This window comes from Homalodisca vitripennis, chromosome 2 (assembly GCF_021130785.1).
Source record: "Homalodisca vitripennis isolate AUS2020 chromosome 2, UT_GWSS_2.1, whole genome shotgun sequence".
Taxonomy (NCBI): Eukaryota; Metazoa; Arthropoda; class Insecta; order Hemiptera; family Cicadellidae; genus Homalodisca; species Homalodisca vitripennis.
Window position 1 is genome coordinate 124580891 of NC_060208.1, and position 17832 is coordinate 124598722.

Here is a 17832-nt window from a genome sequence, read left to right on the forward strand (position 1 = left end):
CTGACCATTTGAAGGCGTTTGGCCTTTCCGGTAGAGTGGCAAAAACTCCGAGCCGTGGTGTACAAGTTAGGAGTAGCTCCAGTTTAAAATTTTGTTTAATTAAGTGTTTTTGTTAGTTTTGCTGAGCTGTTCTCCTTCTGACATGTGCGGCTAAGTTTACGGCCCCTCACTGATGAGGTCCAAGAGATGAATTGTTTCCTCCTGTCATCTCTCCATCATGCGTGGTCGCAGAGAACCTTCGCTTTTGCGCTCTGCTGAAGGAGGGCCACCATGATGGACATTTCTTCTAGTCAACACCCTGCTTCTAGTCTTCTGTGATACCCTGCTTATATTCTTTATTTATTTGTTATTGTTATTGTTACCATTTATATAGTTTATATTTTGTTATTTAATTTTAAGTTAGTTTTAGATATATTTAGTTATTTCTTGGATTTCATTAGGAGCCCGCCCTTAGCCGAAGGATACCGGGTGAAATTGGCATTTCTTGTTTCAAATTATGGAGTTTCTAATTTTTGTATGCAGGTGCACCTGACAAGGATTGTTTGAGGTATCTACTACTGCAGGCACTTTTATTTTTTTTTATTTTTTTTTATTTATAGTATATATACATATATATTTCTATTGAATGGATAGGCCTATGTTTTGTCTTAGTGAATGAACCTGAGTATACTGACAACGGTGTTCTTATTTTACCTAGTTAGTTTTGATCCGGCATCCCGTTCGCCGCCATGGGCGCGCGCTTCCCTTGATGTTTGCTGTGGGTGTGCGAGCGGCGATGTAACGGTTTCATAACTATAATATCTTTAGACCAAACAACATACTAACGATTAAAATCTAATACGTACAAACTATAAATCGAAGTTTACAAAACTATTATTACTCTTCAAAATAATTACTAAAATACAAAATTAAAACACATTTTTTCAACTTTAAAGAGATATTTTGTATTAAGGTAATATATTATTCTATCGTTTTAATAAATTATAAAGTCAATATAAATACAAGAGCGTTATATATACTACTTACAGTTTTATCTATGTTATAGAAAACACAAAATTAAATTAATAATTAGACACAAAAATATTGTCATCCACTGATGTTATATCTATGTTAATATAATATTTTATCGAATAGTGAACTAAAATTGGGACATAACAGTTTTTTATTTCATGCTATGTATTACATGTTAAAAAGGATATACTATTTAATAGAATATATACCTATGGTATATAACTATTCCAATTAATAAGCACGTTTTGTTAAAAGTACTATAAATATAATTTTACTAAACAAACGGCACATTTACAATATTTCTATGAGATATGTGGGACAAAATTAACATGTACCAATAATCTTATTATTGTATATGATATTATACATCAATTACGGAAACATTTTGATTAACAAATACTGCACATTTTTAAATTTATAAATAAAAAAAATACGTCTTACCGTTGGAAAGTTTAGAAAGGCAACGTCTCACCAGGAGGAAATGTTCCGACTGAGTAACTCGGAAACTTGTCAAACGTTACAGAACCGACAAGTTTGTGTGGTCGGACTACAACGTTGCAAGTTATTCCAAGTTTGGTTCATTGTTGTTCTCACAAACATTTTTTTTACCCAGATTTAGTGCCCCCCACCCCCCCCCCCCCCCCCCCCCCCCCCCCCCCCCCCCCCCCCCCCCCCACCCCCCCCCCCCCCTCCTCCCTTTTTTTTCCTCCCCCCCCCCCCCCCCCACACGCCCCCCAAAACAGGTTTAATAAACAACACTTCGTTTTAAACACAATGTACATTTAGTACAGTATTACAAATAATAAAGCTGTAACATTGCTTAATTTTATTATTGTATGATTTTAATGAACATTTAATAAATTTCAGTTGGAAAGGAACTGTGCATATCGATGTATAAAACCTGTTTTATATGTTGATACCCAATTTGTTCGAGCTTACACTCAGTGCCTGATTTGTGATCGCCTATACAATAAAATTAACGATTACACTGTTGTAGGTAATTAGAAAAGAAATGTGATATGGCTTTGTATTAGAGTGATAAATATGGTATGATAGTTACTTAACGATATGTTATTTTGTATTACCTTTTTATCTATTATTTAATGCATTCCTTTTCTTTAAGTATTTTAAATCGCATCTACATCCTCAGGTTTCAGTATAGATTGTTTGATGCTATTTAAAACCCTTGTTATCAATTATTTTTAGTTTTTAAGGTACAATATTTTTATAATTTATGGGTAAATAAAATAAAAATCCATAATTATAGTTCTAGTTGGTTAATGTACGCTTAATTCTAAGATATTTTACGAAATTTTCCTTTTTTTCGTCCTTTGCTTATTATTTAAACTTCATACAGAGAATTTTCTAAGGACATTGTACGCATACTCTAAGTTTTTTTCTTGGTAGAGTACATGATTCTTAACACTAAAATTACAAGTCTTCATAACTTACGTTACCGGTATTCTTCGCTTAGGAGACTACATTAATACATTCATTTTTCTCATTAAAGTTAAAAAAAAAATACTTAATTTTTGACAAAACTTTAAATACTAGCCACTGATTTTATAAGATAATTATTGAGAAAGGATCCTAAATTAAAATATCCTCATATAATTTTATAGTTATTTAATTTTTGCTTTACATTTTGTAACATTTGTTTTTATGTAACTCTTGAGTAAAAGTCTAATTCTATGATATTGTATTTCTTTTATTTGTTATCTGTTGTTTGTTGTATGCAAGATGTTTTGTTCATTAAAAGTAAAAATGTACAATGCAACTAAACAACTACCTTGGCCAGTCCAGTGTAAGGAAACTTCTCGAAACTTAAGAACGTGTTTTCTCTCCCGCTTCTTTCTTGAGCTGCCCAAGATATATCCTTGCCGCTGTGAGGGTAGCAATAGACATTCCGTCTCCCAAGAACAGTATAAGGTTTCTGGCTACTCCTTTCTTTTGGGTTGTATGCAACTTTTCTCGTAACACATCCACGCTCAATTCGCGCCAATATTTTGAGGCTAAAAAACCAAGAACTCTATACATAGGTAGTTCATTAGCTTATGTGTATAAATATTTACATGTTTTTAATCATTTATGTTTTTAAAACGCTTATAAGGTATACTATAAGTATATATTTGTACTACCATTGTTCATTATTGATACTAACATACACCGTGAGCTACATAGTTTTAAAGGAATATTTTCGTAGATATAATACATACTAGTTTACCAACCATACAAATACCCGCTTAAAAAATTAATAGTAAATTCAATACATTATACATGAATAAAATAATATGGGTGCATCACTTACGTTAGTTATATTTATTGTTCATAAAATTGTTTACTTTGATCACGAAATCTTTTGCTTGCTGAATTAATTTTCAGATTCCTATAAACCAATGACTTCACATATTTAGTTTTAATGTTTTATCGAACTTTTCCTACAATTCTAAACAGCAATAATATAATTGATATAACAATTAGGTTTGAGAAATAAATCTAAATATTTCACATGAAAGACAAGAACTAATTAGTACTCTATATTAACATGACGATTTCCTTATGAAATCAATTGAAAAATATCTCCTTAGAGAAGATTCGATTGTAAAGATGAGTAAAGTAAAAATTAAGGATGGAAGTTTTCGGGGACCATTATGTTTATTTATACACAGCTAACACATTGTAACTCGCTCTGTTACCAACTTGACTAAATATATACCGCTCTGTACATCTAGAAACAGTAATTAGTGTCATTTATCATTATTATTCGCCTTGTACCATATGTCAAACTAAACATATAATCCATAAAAACTTTTCAACTTAGAAAATCTTTACCATATAGATAACTATCTATTTCTTTAATGCCAAAAATATTTTCATTACTGATACTCTTCATTATTAGAAAGACATGATGGAATATACTGGAAAAAACAAGATAATACATTTGTAGTTTAAATTTTTACTAACCAATCGTCCATTTAGTCGGAAGAATGGACGATTTCGCATCTAGAAATTTCCAACTATACATGCATTAGTAGTTTTTATGTTTGATTACCATAATGTTGTAAGAGTAATAACAATCAAAGTTGGTATGTTAACGTATTGAATAACTTTCAAGATCCTTACAATACTGTACCGATTGTATTAAATTGTAATTCTGGGGTAACTGGATTACCGGTGGAAGGAGTAGGCCCTAGAATGATAAGGACTGGACAGTAATAATAATAATAATAATAATAATGTTGTCTTTATTTTCATCAAGCGTTTCTCAGTTACATACAGCTTTTCACAACAACTATCGTCACATACAACATATATATGAAAATGAAATACAAATAAATAAAGAAAATCTATACATTAAGCACATTCTGCATCATCTTATTCTTAAATGTAGCTATTGAACATTGTTTCACGTTTGGTGGGAGGTTGTTATACAATTTCGGGCCAAAATAAGAGAAGCTCCTTCTTCCCAACTCCAGCCTAACTTTGGGAAAGTGAAGAAGATTCCCATGGCGGGTTCTGCGCTGAAAGACCTCATCCCGAAATGAGAGCTTCTCACTAAGGTACTGAGGCTCCTGATTAACAAGAGCCTTGTGGACCATGCAGCACGTCATGACCCTGCAGACGGTCTTTACCGACATCATCCCAACGGCATATCTGTAAGGAGAGACATGCTCAAATCGTTGAAAATTTAAAATTAAACGGATTGCAGAGTTTTGCAACTTTTGAATACGATGCATGTCCTCTCCAGAAATGCTATTCCCGTAGGCTGGGAAACAGTAGGCGAAAACGGACAGGACTAGTGACTTCATGATACGTAGTTTCGCAGACTCAGGCAGAAGATCTCTAAATCTGTAGAGTTCCCTCAATCTACTACCGAGTGCTCGTTGACAGGCATGCGTGACATGGTCAGAGAACGTGAGGCAGCTGTCTAGCACAACGCCAAGAGTCCTCGCCCTATCAAATACAGCCAAACTCTGGCCATCAAGCCTCACCATCACTCCTCTTTTACTGAGGGACTACAAACTGTTGTGTGGCGCCGTATGCAACACAGTGCACTTGCCTGTGTTTAGTTTCAGCCCAATCGCCATTGACCACCCCAATATTTTTTCAAGGTTGACATTGATCATATCAATGGCTGACACCAACTGCAAAGGCTCATAAGACAAGTCCAGCTGCGAGTCGTCAGCACACAAATGAACTGTGCAATTTTGCACACAGCTTGGCATATCGGCTGTGTACATATTGAACAGAATAGGTCCTAGACAACTACCTTGAGGAATGCCTCGATACTTCACAAGCGGGGTTGACGTTTCACTCCCTAAACGCGTCACCTGCAGCCTGGAGTCTAAGTATGACCTTATCCAATTGACTACGCTCAATTCAAAGCCATAATAGCTCATCTTCGCTGAAAGCATCTCATGGTCCATTGAATCAAAGGCCTTAGAATAATCCAACATAACAACGGAGTTTTATTTACCCATGTCTTTAGCGTCAATCATATCACTGAAAAGATTTGTCAGGGCTGTGCATGTACTATGATTGCGCCTGAAGCCGATTGCAGCTTCGGTAAAATATCCGATGTTTTCAAAAACTGTCTATTTGTCGAATGGCAATATTTTCCAGTATCTTAGACATGGCTGGGAGTATTGAAATTGGCCTTAGCTGGTCTACTTGATTGGCAGCTTGCCCTTTCGGTATTGGCCGAACAATACTTGTTTTCCATGACTTTGGAAACACGCTGCCAACCAGGGAAACGTTTACCAGGTGTGTAATGGCTTTGACTGCGTAGGGGCTCACTGACTTGATCATGCCAATCGAAATTTCATCGCTGTCCACAGCTTTAGATTTTATTTCATTCATTGCCGAAATAACGTCTCTTTTATTGACAGCATAAAACTTAAATTTATCTCTGATTTCTTCTCGGCCATTGGTTACAAAAAAAATCCCATACGCTTTTATCAATCTTCGGGCCAGCTACCATGTTTATAAAGTATTTATTGATCTCATGCTTTAAGTTCAGGTGGAATGTTCGAGGCAAAACCCTTGTTTCTACAATATCATTTTTCTTAAGGCATGTCCAGAACTCCTTTGGATGTTTTGAAGAGGAAAGCTTATCAGAAAAAAATCTCTTTTTTGCCATTCTGATCATATTATTCAGTCGGTTTCTTATTTCTTTGTACCTCTCCCAGTCATCTATATGCCTGTACTTCCAATTATATTTAACCTTCGTCATCTTTCGGATGTCATCGTTTCGCCATGGGGCTTTTTTCTTGGACACTTTCTTACATACTACAGGGGCATTTTTGTCATATACTTTCCTAATATTATTTGTTATCCATGCCTCCATAATATCAACGTCTTGTTCGTTCAATATATCATCCCAGTCACAAGCCGCTATCTCGCTTACAACTTTTTCTCGGTCAAAGCTGCTAAAATCTCTATATTTAATAAATTTGTGTTCTATTTTGTTCTTTGTAACCCCAACAATACAATAGGTTAACTTGTGAACTGTAATGCTTACACCCCTATGATCCTTAATACTCGAGACATCCACGACGCCGTTCCTCTTGACCTCAACCGACCTGTCCACAATGATGTGGTCTAACAATGTGGCTAAGGTTGTTGTCACTCTAGTGGGCTCATTGACAATCTGTGACGTATTGGATTCTTTCAAGAGTCGGCTGTAATATCGAGATACGTTGCTTGTTTTTGACAAGAGATCAACATTCATATCTCCTAAACATATCACACCCCTCACTTCGATCGCAAGGTCCACGAACATAGAGTGAAACAAAGAAGCGAGACAGGTATGCCTAACAATGGACGGCCTATAAGCCACACACAGCCCGATTCTCTCTCCCCTCAATTTCACAAATCGCTTCTATGCCAGGGTCAAGCTGATTCACCAAGGAGTGCTGTTCAAATTGAATGTCATCTTTTATGTAGATAGCTACACCACCGCCTCCTTCCTCCCTATCGGCATCATTTGCATTGGAGTTTCTGTCAGCGCAACATCTGATAACCGGGCAGTGAATAGTTAACAGATGGAGTTGCTGGTTGCAGCCATGTTTCTGTGACTCCAAAAACATCGAAATCAAAATCGCACACAACCGAGCCCATCTCTGAAAACCCCGTATTCAGCGATCTCAGTACAAAAGAGGCTGCTATCAGCGAGGCGCGCATCGCAGATGGCAGTGTTTGATAACGAAATTGAGAGGTGGGGTGAGGTAGACGTGCCGTACCTCCCGTCTCAGTTGATCGGAAGTAGTAGTAACGAGTAGTCTTTGAAAATGCTTAGAGTTATTTTTTTGCTAATTGTCATCGAACCTGCGGATGCTTTCAGCAATATAAAAAAATTCTAACACTGAAAATAAATAATATGTAAAGTAAAGTAAAGAAAATTAGTAACAAAATAAAATTAAATTTTGAAGATAAATTAATGTGAAGAATTGCCAGATAAGATTAGAGTGTGAAAGTTTTGAATTTGGAAAATTGAATAAAAGACAAGCTGTAAGAACTTTGTACATTTTTTTGAGTGACAAATATATTACAAGTTTGAATTTAAAAGTTTTTCAAGAAGTTTTTATTTTAATTTTAAACCCAGTAATTATTTTCAAGAAAAAGTTTTATTTTAGTTTGAACTTTATTTATTTCAGAAGATTTTCGTTTTTCTTTTTTTGAACCTTCACAAACATTTAAGTTTCAAAGCTAATCCCTCATGTGCCAGTAAAACGGTACAATACAAATATCATTACAATAACGTATATGTCTTTGTAAAAACGGAAAGTAGTTTTAAGCACGATTGATTCGAATTAAGTACTAATGTATTATACTATCCATTAACCAACCGAGATCTGAATCTATAAAGAATTACAAAATTATCATGTTCACTACTGTTCCCGTAACGTTTTATACTTGTTAAATATTTTTTCGGCCGCTATTTTAAAACTATACGTGATATCAAAATGACCTTAGGAAAAGAATGTCTATAAATGATTAGAGTATTTTAAAAGACACAGTTTTACGATATTATTATTTTCATTAAGAGATATCGAATAATGTAAAGAATCAATGTTTAGAACTACGTACTATATAAAAAATATCAATTCGGATCTCTATTGATAACACACAATAGTATCGATAAAAATATAGTTTTGAAAAGATTTTAAAAGATGCTAACAAAATGACTAAGATTGTACAATTTTCTAAAATTTTTTAAGAGTAATAATAAGAAAAATGCTTTCCCCATTACAATCCGGTAGAATCATTTAAATTATTTACTGCACCATCTATGAAAGCAATATATATTATTATCATAATATTATAACCTTTATACTGACTCGTCAACCTAAGGCCGGTGAATCTTTAAAAAAAGGTAAAACCACATAATAATTATGAATCCACCATGGTTTTCAAGAAAGAAGATAGTACTAAACTAAAACTTTTATGTCTAGCTTCTTGATGTAACTTTTTATATAGCTTCCAAAATCCTAAACCTGTCAATTTCATGAACAGGTTGAAAACATTTTTATCTTATATTTTACAAACATTTTCAGTGGAAAACAGTGTTGAGTGATATGCCACATACTGTGCTTCTTGTCAAGTATATTTACATATTAATTATATTAAAAATATAAATATTTTATCTTCTCAACATCTTGAACCTCACACGTGTCCCAAACTATTTAGTAAATCAAGAAATAATATTAGTTTAAATCATATTTAGTTTGTTTTACATTCATAATAATCAAATGGATTGGACTGTTCAATAACAAGAGCGCAAAATATTTAGTATTTAGGAGCTCGATGTATCGAGTTATGAGGTGACATGCCCGGTAAAACAGAACATCCGTTGAATCCAGATTACTGTTAGATAAGCAGGAATGGAAAAGAGGTGGGAGTTAGTGGGCAGCTTAGTTCGTAAGATAACCACGCGATACCACCGAGCGCTAGAGTACAGTCATAATAATTAGAGCCTCATAGCTACAACGTGAATAAAACTGAATTGTTAAGCCGATAACAAGCCGTGTATACTGCTACTTAATCCGCACACATTCACACACACACACACAACACACACACACACACACACACACACACACACACACACACACACACACACACACACATAAACACACTTTATAGTATAAACATATTATATAATATAGCAGTTGTTTATAAAACATCAAATAATTTAATAACAACTAAATTATTTGCGATTAAATGTCTAAACGTCATAAAAGGATTTAATAGTATTTTTTCATACATATTGGGCAAGATAAAAACTTAGAATAGGTTTACATGTTATGTAACTTTAAAAATACTGTTTACTGTTATTTATTCCTTTCATACGTAGGTATTCATTAACCGTTTACATGTAGAATATAACATGCATATGCAAAGATGACAGTGATAGAAAGGGAAACATACAAAAAGCAAACAATTATGCAGCCACTGTCAGCCTATCTAATTACAAAGAAAATTAGAACTAAAAAACTACCATCCAAAGTATTTAAAAAAAGTTATATGCTATTACAATATATCACTTTTGCTTAGTGGTTCTGAATGTTTTATTTCCACACAATACTTACAACAAAAATTCAATATTGATTTTGAATTAATTTATTTTTAAACAAAATTTAAAGAAAGTTTTTGAATGTAACAATATATAACTAAATATGTGCAATTTTATCATTCGCAGGTAATCTATTGCTGTATATTGACTATTTTGTATAATATGTATGTATAATCCAGCATTATGTTGGCTCACTTTGAAACGTTTTACATTTAGATATAATTTGGAATCCTCATTATAATTGTTATTTTATAAAATATCGTATAAAAAAATCTTTCTCATATACGTTATAAAGCTACAGAACAAGAATTAAAACTACCGAAAGTAAAACATTTTATGTTATATTTTAAACTTCATACTTATTAACGATTCTCAAACTTACACACCAATAACGACAGGAATAAAACACTCACTGAATGATGTTCTCAAATAGTTTGCTTACTTTAATAAGTTCTATACATTATTTGCAAAAATAAACAAACTGCTCTGTGTTTGAATATTATATTTTTGTAGAATTAATAACTTACTGTTCTCTTGTTCACTGATACCACCGTTGAACGTCTCAAAAGGCCCTTTTTGCGTATCTGTCTGTGTAAACATGTAGGGGAGTCCTGGTTGTACATCTAAAATAATCACGTAAACGACCAATGTTAATAGGTTATCAGTAAGTAATTAACTTTTTTCAATATGTACTATTATGTCTAGTTCATGTAAATTTAAATACCATCTACTTAATTCTATTCATCCAATAAGAGCTTTTGAAAGTAATCTTATTATGTAGCCTATTGGTACGTATACACATACATGAATGAGTGTCCTCGATCATGCGTTCGATCTTGTTGATAAAACGGAACTTTTTATATAGCAAACATAAAAAATTCAAATAATAATTGGCAGTTTTATATGTATTGTGTCTTCGAATGTCAATATGTTTTTATGTATCGGACAAATAACTAGTCAGAGAATGGGTTAGGACGTAATAAAACACATGAGAAGTAAGAAAATCTATTTGCGCGGGTTCCCTTTCATTAAATTACTACAAATTGCCTTACAATTTCAAAGAAACACTAGTTTTCGTGTTTGGTTTGACAATGAGGTCTCTATTGGAGTAAGTGTATTAAAACCGTGTTAAAATAACGCGACATAATTGTCTGCCGTGTTTGAAGTTTTCCAAATCACTGTAGGTTACCTGACAGTTACTGTGGGATGTATCCTTGTCTGCATTAGGCTTCCAGAAAACGGTCATAAAGTATTATTTTAAAACATGGAGCAACGTGGCAGATTAGGCGATATGCAGTTTTCATCCAATGGACACCTTACATCTCAGATGGTAGCGAACATAGTAATGGATAAAGTAACATGTACATTGCAGGCAATGTAGAATTCCATGCGGATGAATGAAGTATTACTGATTGCAGGGACTAGGATTAAGGATCACTATAAGCTAACTCAGAATTGCCAAGGAGTTTCCTAGTCTACATCAGGGTCCAAAATATACTCCTGTTGGAGTCTTTGTAGGAACAGCGATACTGAATGAGATTTAAAAAATACAGTTTATCTCTAATGAGCATATCTTAGCTTACAGTGATGGAACGTATACTCTTTCATGGTGATGGGCCGAGTTACGTCAATTTTGAAGGTAATTTTAATTCTATCCTTTAGTAGTAAAAGCATTAAGTGGGGAAATTTTAAGTTTCCCAATCATAATAAGACAAGTAAGATTTGCTGTTGGAAGTTTTTTATTCTACTTTAGGGTTCCAGATAACACTTTTGTACGACTCCTTTAAACGAATTTTGACATGTTGTAACGAAACGCATTGAGTTGTTAAGATATGGTTTTCTGCGAATAAAATTTCGGAAGAAAAGTTAAATATGAATACATCCAATATAACATAAACTTTATTTAATGGGATCCTCAGTTGCTGCAATAGTAGCCAGTTTATAATATAAAATTTACTGTATTATGTGTTCTCAGTTACTGAGTGAGTAGCTAACACCCCAGCAAACACTAATATTTCTACAATGGACATCTTTACCAACGCTGTGATTTAAAAAAGTAGAATATTACTACACAAGATATAATATAACTTTACTGTGGTAGGGATCTATAGTTGCTGTAACAGTAGCCACAATCCCAGAAAACACTATTAGTAGGACTGGTTGCATTTTGAAGACGATGACGATTCGTCCGTGCCCAAGTGGAAGGAATGTCGTTCTATTCCTACAAACAGAAAATGACTTTAGACACAGGAAGCATGTGTTAATTCAATTTAACCTAGAACAAAACTACTAAAATCGATTGCCATGAACTGTATCATTATTGTTGGGAGTTACAAGCAACTAGCGACATTCTTAACAAATAAACTGAAATAATACCATAAAAATGAATAGTTACAATAAAATAAACAAAAGTGGATTTTGAATGTTTATATTGTCAAAAGTTGAAGACCATATTCAATAATAATTTATTTTAATCAATACCTAATATCTTAAGTTAAAGTAGGTTTTTTTGGTTTGTTCATCGATATTTTCTAAACTACTCCATCGAATTTTAATACGTGTTTCACTGTAGGCTTCGTCATGAACTAATGCAGTTTTCTTGATACCATAAATCAATAAATTAATTATATAATGTAGAGATTAATATGTACAACGTAAACACTCATATATTTGAGCGTTTTCATTGTAATTGCTGACTAAAAATTACGAACTTACAAAAAAATAATGTATTACGAAATTGTAAATTTCAAAAAGGCCAACAATAAATTCCTCGGTGGTATATATCGTCCAAATAATAGCCCAACACATTTGCTCTTTATGAAGTTAAAAACATTTATTAGCGTTTCCGAAGCTATTTATACAATGCATAATAAAAACTAAAGTCGCTTTTAGGTGTTTGTCAATATTGTCTAAACAATCAATTAATTTTGATGCGGTTTTCACTGTCTGTCTCGTTATGAATTAGGGAAGGTTCTTTTGTAAGATACATAATATTTTAATCATATACAGCAATCTAAAATTTTTTTGCGAAAATTTAAATTGAAAAATTTAGGTAAAATTTAACTAAAAAATTTAGTAATCTTTTTTAGTACTGACTAAATCTCATGACATAAGAAATAATGTACTAAGGAATTGTATATTTCAAAAAAGAAGAAAAACAATTATTAGTGACATATATCTATTTCTAAAGAATATTTCACAATAACCAGTTTATTTTTTAAAGTTTATATTTTTATTAGCATTTCCTAAGCTATTTATATCAATAACATACCCATGTACACACACTTAATTCTCACACTAAATTAGAAAGTATAGTAATGAAATTCAAGAATTACTGAAATTTAACTAAGGTTACATAAAACTGATTAGTAGAATTACTACCTTAATTTATATCCTAATCCCAAAATTTTACAGTTATTGTTATTTTATTGTTGTAACATTGCAAAAGAATAAAAATTTATTTTTCGACAAATTAATTGTTTTACATCAAAATTAACGACTGTTTCTGTTAAAATATATAAATATAACAAAAATTTAAAGAACGTGCGAAGCTGGACTGGACCCCTAGTAACTTCTTATTTAAACTTAGAAAAATAAACTTTTGACCATTTTGTAAAGACTGTTGCAGTTACCTTCTGATTTCCTCGGGTTTCTGACAAAGAGTGAATAAAAAGTCAACTTTATTTTCGCCTTTGATTAATCACGTAGCTTTCTCCATACCATGATAACCCAAAGCTCAAGAGTCCATCTTTGATATGTTTAGTATCTCACTTTTAACATTAGATTTGCAATTATATTATCTAGTAAGCGTGCATTGGCTGGCAACAGTACTTTTTATATTGAATTTGACGACGGATTTTAGTACTCCTTAAAACGCAAAAGGAAAAATCTTAAGAAAACTCAAATAATTTTACAAACCAAAATTGTTGTCAGTTATTAAATAACAAGTTTTTTCTTTCTTTTACAATGATTACATATAAATATAACACTACAAATTTTCTTTTTTATAAAAGATTTTACGTCAAAAGATAAGTTATAGTACCAAACATATACAAGACATAAGGTTATAGAGTGATTAGGCTTGTCATTTGATTGAAGATAAGCTAAAAGTAAAGTGGCCTGTTATTATTGACTATGATATGAAATCATAAGAAGAATTTGTGTGCATTTTCATAGCAAAATACATCAATATCCTCACTCAACTAGACCTTGCCGTCCAAACTGAGAGGAGCCTTATCTCGACAATTATTACGATCATCCCAGGAACAACGTATCTGTTAGAATTTTATATAAATTGTCTTGATAGACAGGTTTCTTTTTTATTTTGAGTGTTAATCCACTTGTATTACTTCATTTGGTTCGCTTAAAAATACCTGAACATGAATAATATAATTTATTTAAAAATATTTTCAGGACTGTAACCAATGAAGAGTAATTAACAGTTAAAGAATTTATTGAACAGTTTGAATTGCAAAATAATTAGAAATATTGTGTTTAGGTCAAAATCTATTCTTAGTTATGGATTTATTAGTGTAGTTTCTGTTACAAGGAAGTGTCCCTAACAAAAAAACATCAAATACTACTTATAGCTCTCATTAGGTTACATAAAGAGCATATCACTCAAAAGCAGTTTACAGAAACAATAAAACCTTAATAGTGTTCACAAGATTAAATGCCACATCAAAATAATAATCACAATAGTATTTAAATCCTTAAAAAATTATATTATTGATACTAAATATTCTGAGTTTTTTCCTTCAACTTCTTGTTTTCCCAAGACAAGAGCTCCTCCGTCAATGCTATTGAAAATGTTTTCACAAAGTAGCCACCTACAGGTATCTCGACTTTGCCTAGACACAAAAGAAGCTGTGCTTAACAAAACCTTATTTCTTAAAGAATAATTATGGAAGGTGGCAGACTGAATGTTACAAATCGAAGGTGTGTCAACCACTCGTTACAGTAAGCACAGATCTCATTTCTAATAGATAGCGTTGGCTGCTTGTAGCTAGAATAATCACGCCTCTCTTTTCGTTGCCCCTTTGTCACGTGTTCTGTATTTAAAATAACAGTAACGTTTTAATGCTATAAGGTGTTCCAGTCAACTTGGCGTTGGATTGGTGTAGTCTGAAAAGAAGCACAGACGTGAACTGTTATACTGTTGTAGACGTGGGCTGTTATATGGAGCAAGTGAGTGACTAAGGGCATGAGAATAAGTAAAAAATAAATTCATATTTCATAATAATGCATTTACAATTTCCCTAAAACCCTACCTCATTAACCGGGCATACTATTTAGTTGATGAATACTTAAATGAATAACAGTTGTTTACTAGTTCCTATTATTGAATTTTTAGACTAAGCTTTGCAGATATGTAACTGTTTCTTGATTAGTTTAGTTTTATTTATTAGTTTAATTTAACATTGACAATTCATATGTTTATCTTTAGCTCTGCTGAAAATTATAAACCTATGTAAAGCCTATAATAAATAAATAAATCTCAAGCATCACATGTATTCTAGGAGCTGAGATCTAATATGTATTGATAAGCACAAAACACTGAATTCGATATATGAAACTTTCCGATTAAGATGCAAAATAATTTTGGTTGACGTTGAGAAATGAGGTTGTCGTAAGTGTTCTCATCAAATGATGTTCTCACATCAAACACTTCCTTGGTATATATATACACTTAAAACCTACCATTAGGCAGTATTAGTATTGATATCGTTATCAGACAACTAGATAATGAAGCCCAAAGTTGCAACAACACGGTTCTGTATATTAGTAGCTGATGGGGATTGAATACTTCCAGCCCTTATGCACTTAATATTCATCATATTTATACAACTATATAATGAACGTAAATTTTTGCTATGTAAATGGTCTTCAAATGTTTATATGGTTAGATGATGCTGATTAGATACTTCCTAAGCATAAATAAACTTAAAACCGACCGTAAGGAGGATATATTTTGATATATATATATATATATATATATATATATATATATATATATATATATATATATATATATATATATATATATATATATATATATATATATATATATATCGTTATAAAAAAGTAAGAAAGGAAATTAAAAGTTCATGGGGGTATATATGCTTATTCCGTACAGATTACATATATAAAACTTTAAACACTTACACCCGACCGTTAGACACGGATACTATGTACATTTAGGAACAATTAGGAAAAGAAACTGAAAGTTCGAGGGTCTGTATATACCTAGCTGATGCAGATTTAACAAATACTTACGAGTCTGTAAGTTGGCTTAAATATAATTTTCGAGGTATATGTAATTTCTCATTTTAAACTTTTTGATACCTTTTTATTTTGACAGTTACTTACAATATTGCGGCTTCAGATTGATTTCTTTTTTTAAGAAAACTACTATCACTTAAAAAACCAGACTATGTGATGAAATAATTAAAATTGTCTCCATGTTCTGGATTATTAGTTATGCTTCAAAGTTTACGAAAATATTAAAGACTATTAGAATACTTGAATTTGAAGTTAAAAGATCTTGGACAGTATAAGATATTGGGATGAATTCATATTAAAAAATGAACACGATACATCGTAATAATTACAGTTCAAATTTGAAACATTATAATATAAATATAAAATTGACACAATGCCTACATAGATTAATAAAAAAGTGAATAATATAACAAAATATCTGTTTAGGCAGAGGTGCCCAGTTAGTATTAGGCATAAATGTGTACTGTTCCTAATATAGAATGTAAGCCCAAGCCTATGCCACCAGATTTTGCAAATAAAGCTCATTAACCCTGAGTTAATTTTAGAATATAATTCAATTCATATAATCCAAATATTATATTTCGCATATATATAAAAAATATATATATAAAAAAACTTTAAGACATGGAGATTAAATACTCGTATGCGTGGCCAGCGGAGGGAAAAACTGTTTTGTTCGGAATCGTAGTAAGGATTTGAAAGGCATTTGTTAGTACTGTAATTGGTGTGGTTTTTCTCATATACTAGAATATAAAAATTCTACCTTAATTTAAATTCAAATCATATATAAATTTTATGAATTTTAAATGAAAAGTCAGGTTTGGTTAATCATATCAGGATTTTACACAAAATATTTGTGGTATAAATAAGCACAGCATGACCTCGTTTAATTTAAATATCTAGTGCTAATCCTATCAAATAATAGTAATACCGTAACAGAAAGAGAGTTAAAGGAGAAAGAGAGATAAGAAATGCAAAAACATCACATTTTATCTCAATTTAGGCAAGAAAAACAAGGCGTTGGCGTACTTATCAGAGTAACCCATAACCCCGGCCAGCACGCTCCTCATTTTAGTTGATTTTGCAGTTAATTTTAATTACAGAAATATTGATAGTTGACCTCAATTTAATTAGCTATGTGTTTATATTGTAAATACAAACTTAAATGTTATCAGTTCAAGAAGGACTTATTGAATGTATTTAAAGTTGTTGACTTTACGATATTTAGCGAAAATCAACAATTAATTAATTTTCATTTATTTATCTCATTTATATATAATACAAATATAGTGATAATAATATACACGAGAAGGTACCCACATGGGCAAAAGCCTGGGTGTGAGAACGGAGTCCATCTTCTCATATCACTCGAGTTTGCTATCACAATAGAACAAAAATTAAAATTGTATGATTTAAAGATAACTAAAAATAACTGATAGTAAACATACTCTGTTTGGGTGCATATTAACTAAATTCAAGCAGTGTAAAAAGTAATAATTTAATAAGTTATGATAATGGAACGACATGACAAAGATGCAAAACATTCAAGTATATGAAGTTTTATGGCTATATGATGTAAGACAACATACGGGATGAGCTTAAAGAGTGCGCAAGAAACATTATTTTAAGAGCTATTATAAAAAACATTATAAAAAAGGAAAGAATAAAAAGATAAACAGAAACTAATCATTTTATTGTTGTCGATTTCTGGAACCTACCATTATCGAAATTAATGCATTCCTTCTCAAGAAAAAAAACACACACGCACGCATGCAAAGATAAAAAATACACTCACGCACACTCACACACACACACCCAATACCACACATGCGCGCGCACGCACGCACACACACACACGCCCGCACGCACGCCTTAGCGCTCTCGCGCATACATCCGCAACACATACAGACAAAAACTCAATGCATTAATTAAGAATGCTCGCACATGTCCGTCACTACGGTATT

General features: G+C 32.1%; 1 protein-coding gene across 2 annotated transcripts; it reads right to left on the bottom strand.

Annotated features, from left to right (window-relative positions):
- Positions 1-2622: 2622 nt before the first annotated feature.
- LOC124354677 (alkaline phosphatase, tissue-nonspecific isozyme-like) lies at positions 2623-13322 on the bottom strand. 2 transcript variants are annotated; one of them, XM_046805308.1, is made up of 4 exons: positions 13219-13322; positions 11680-11807; positions 10114-10209; positions 2623-3023 (listed from the first exon to the last, which is right to left on the bottom strand). In XM_046805308.1, the coding sequence occupies exons 2-4, from the start codon at positions 11750-11752 to the stop codon at positions 2836-2838; spliced, it is 357 nt and encodes a 118-aa protein (XP_046661264.1). In that variant the 5' UTR covers positions 11753-11807; positions 13219-13322; the 3' UTR covers positions 2623-2835. The 2 variants fall into 2 exon arrangements, with proteins under 2 accessions (XP_046661264.1, XP_046661265.1); XM_046805309.1 differs by lacking the exon at positions 13219-13322 and adding an exon at positions 12968-13186.
- Between the last annotated feature and the right edge of the window lie 4510 nt (positions 13323-17832).

What these genes read in the sequence shown, in the direction of transcription:
- LOC124354677 (XM_046805308.1), bottom strand. Translation starts at nt 11,752, where the DNA reads ATGCAACCAGTCCTACTAATAGTGTTTTCTGGGATTGTGGCTACTGTT. An exon ending in AACTATAGATCCCTACCACA is followed by an intron (nt 10,210 to 11,679) that starts GTAAAGTTATAT and finishes TGATTATTTTAG; the next exon opens with ATGTACAACCAGGACTCCCC. An exon ending in TATCAGTGAACAAGAGAACA is followed by an intron (nt 3,024 to 10,113) that starts GTAAGTTATTAA and finishes TTGGTTTTTTAG; the next exon opens with CCTCAAAATATTGGCGCGAA.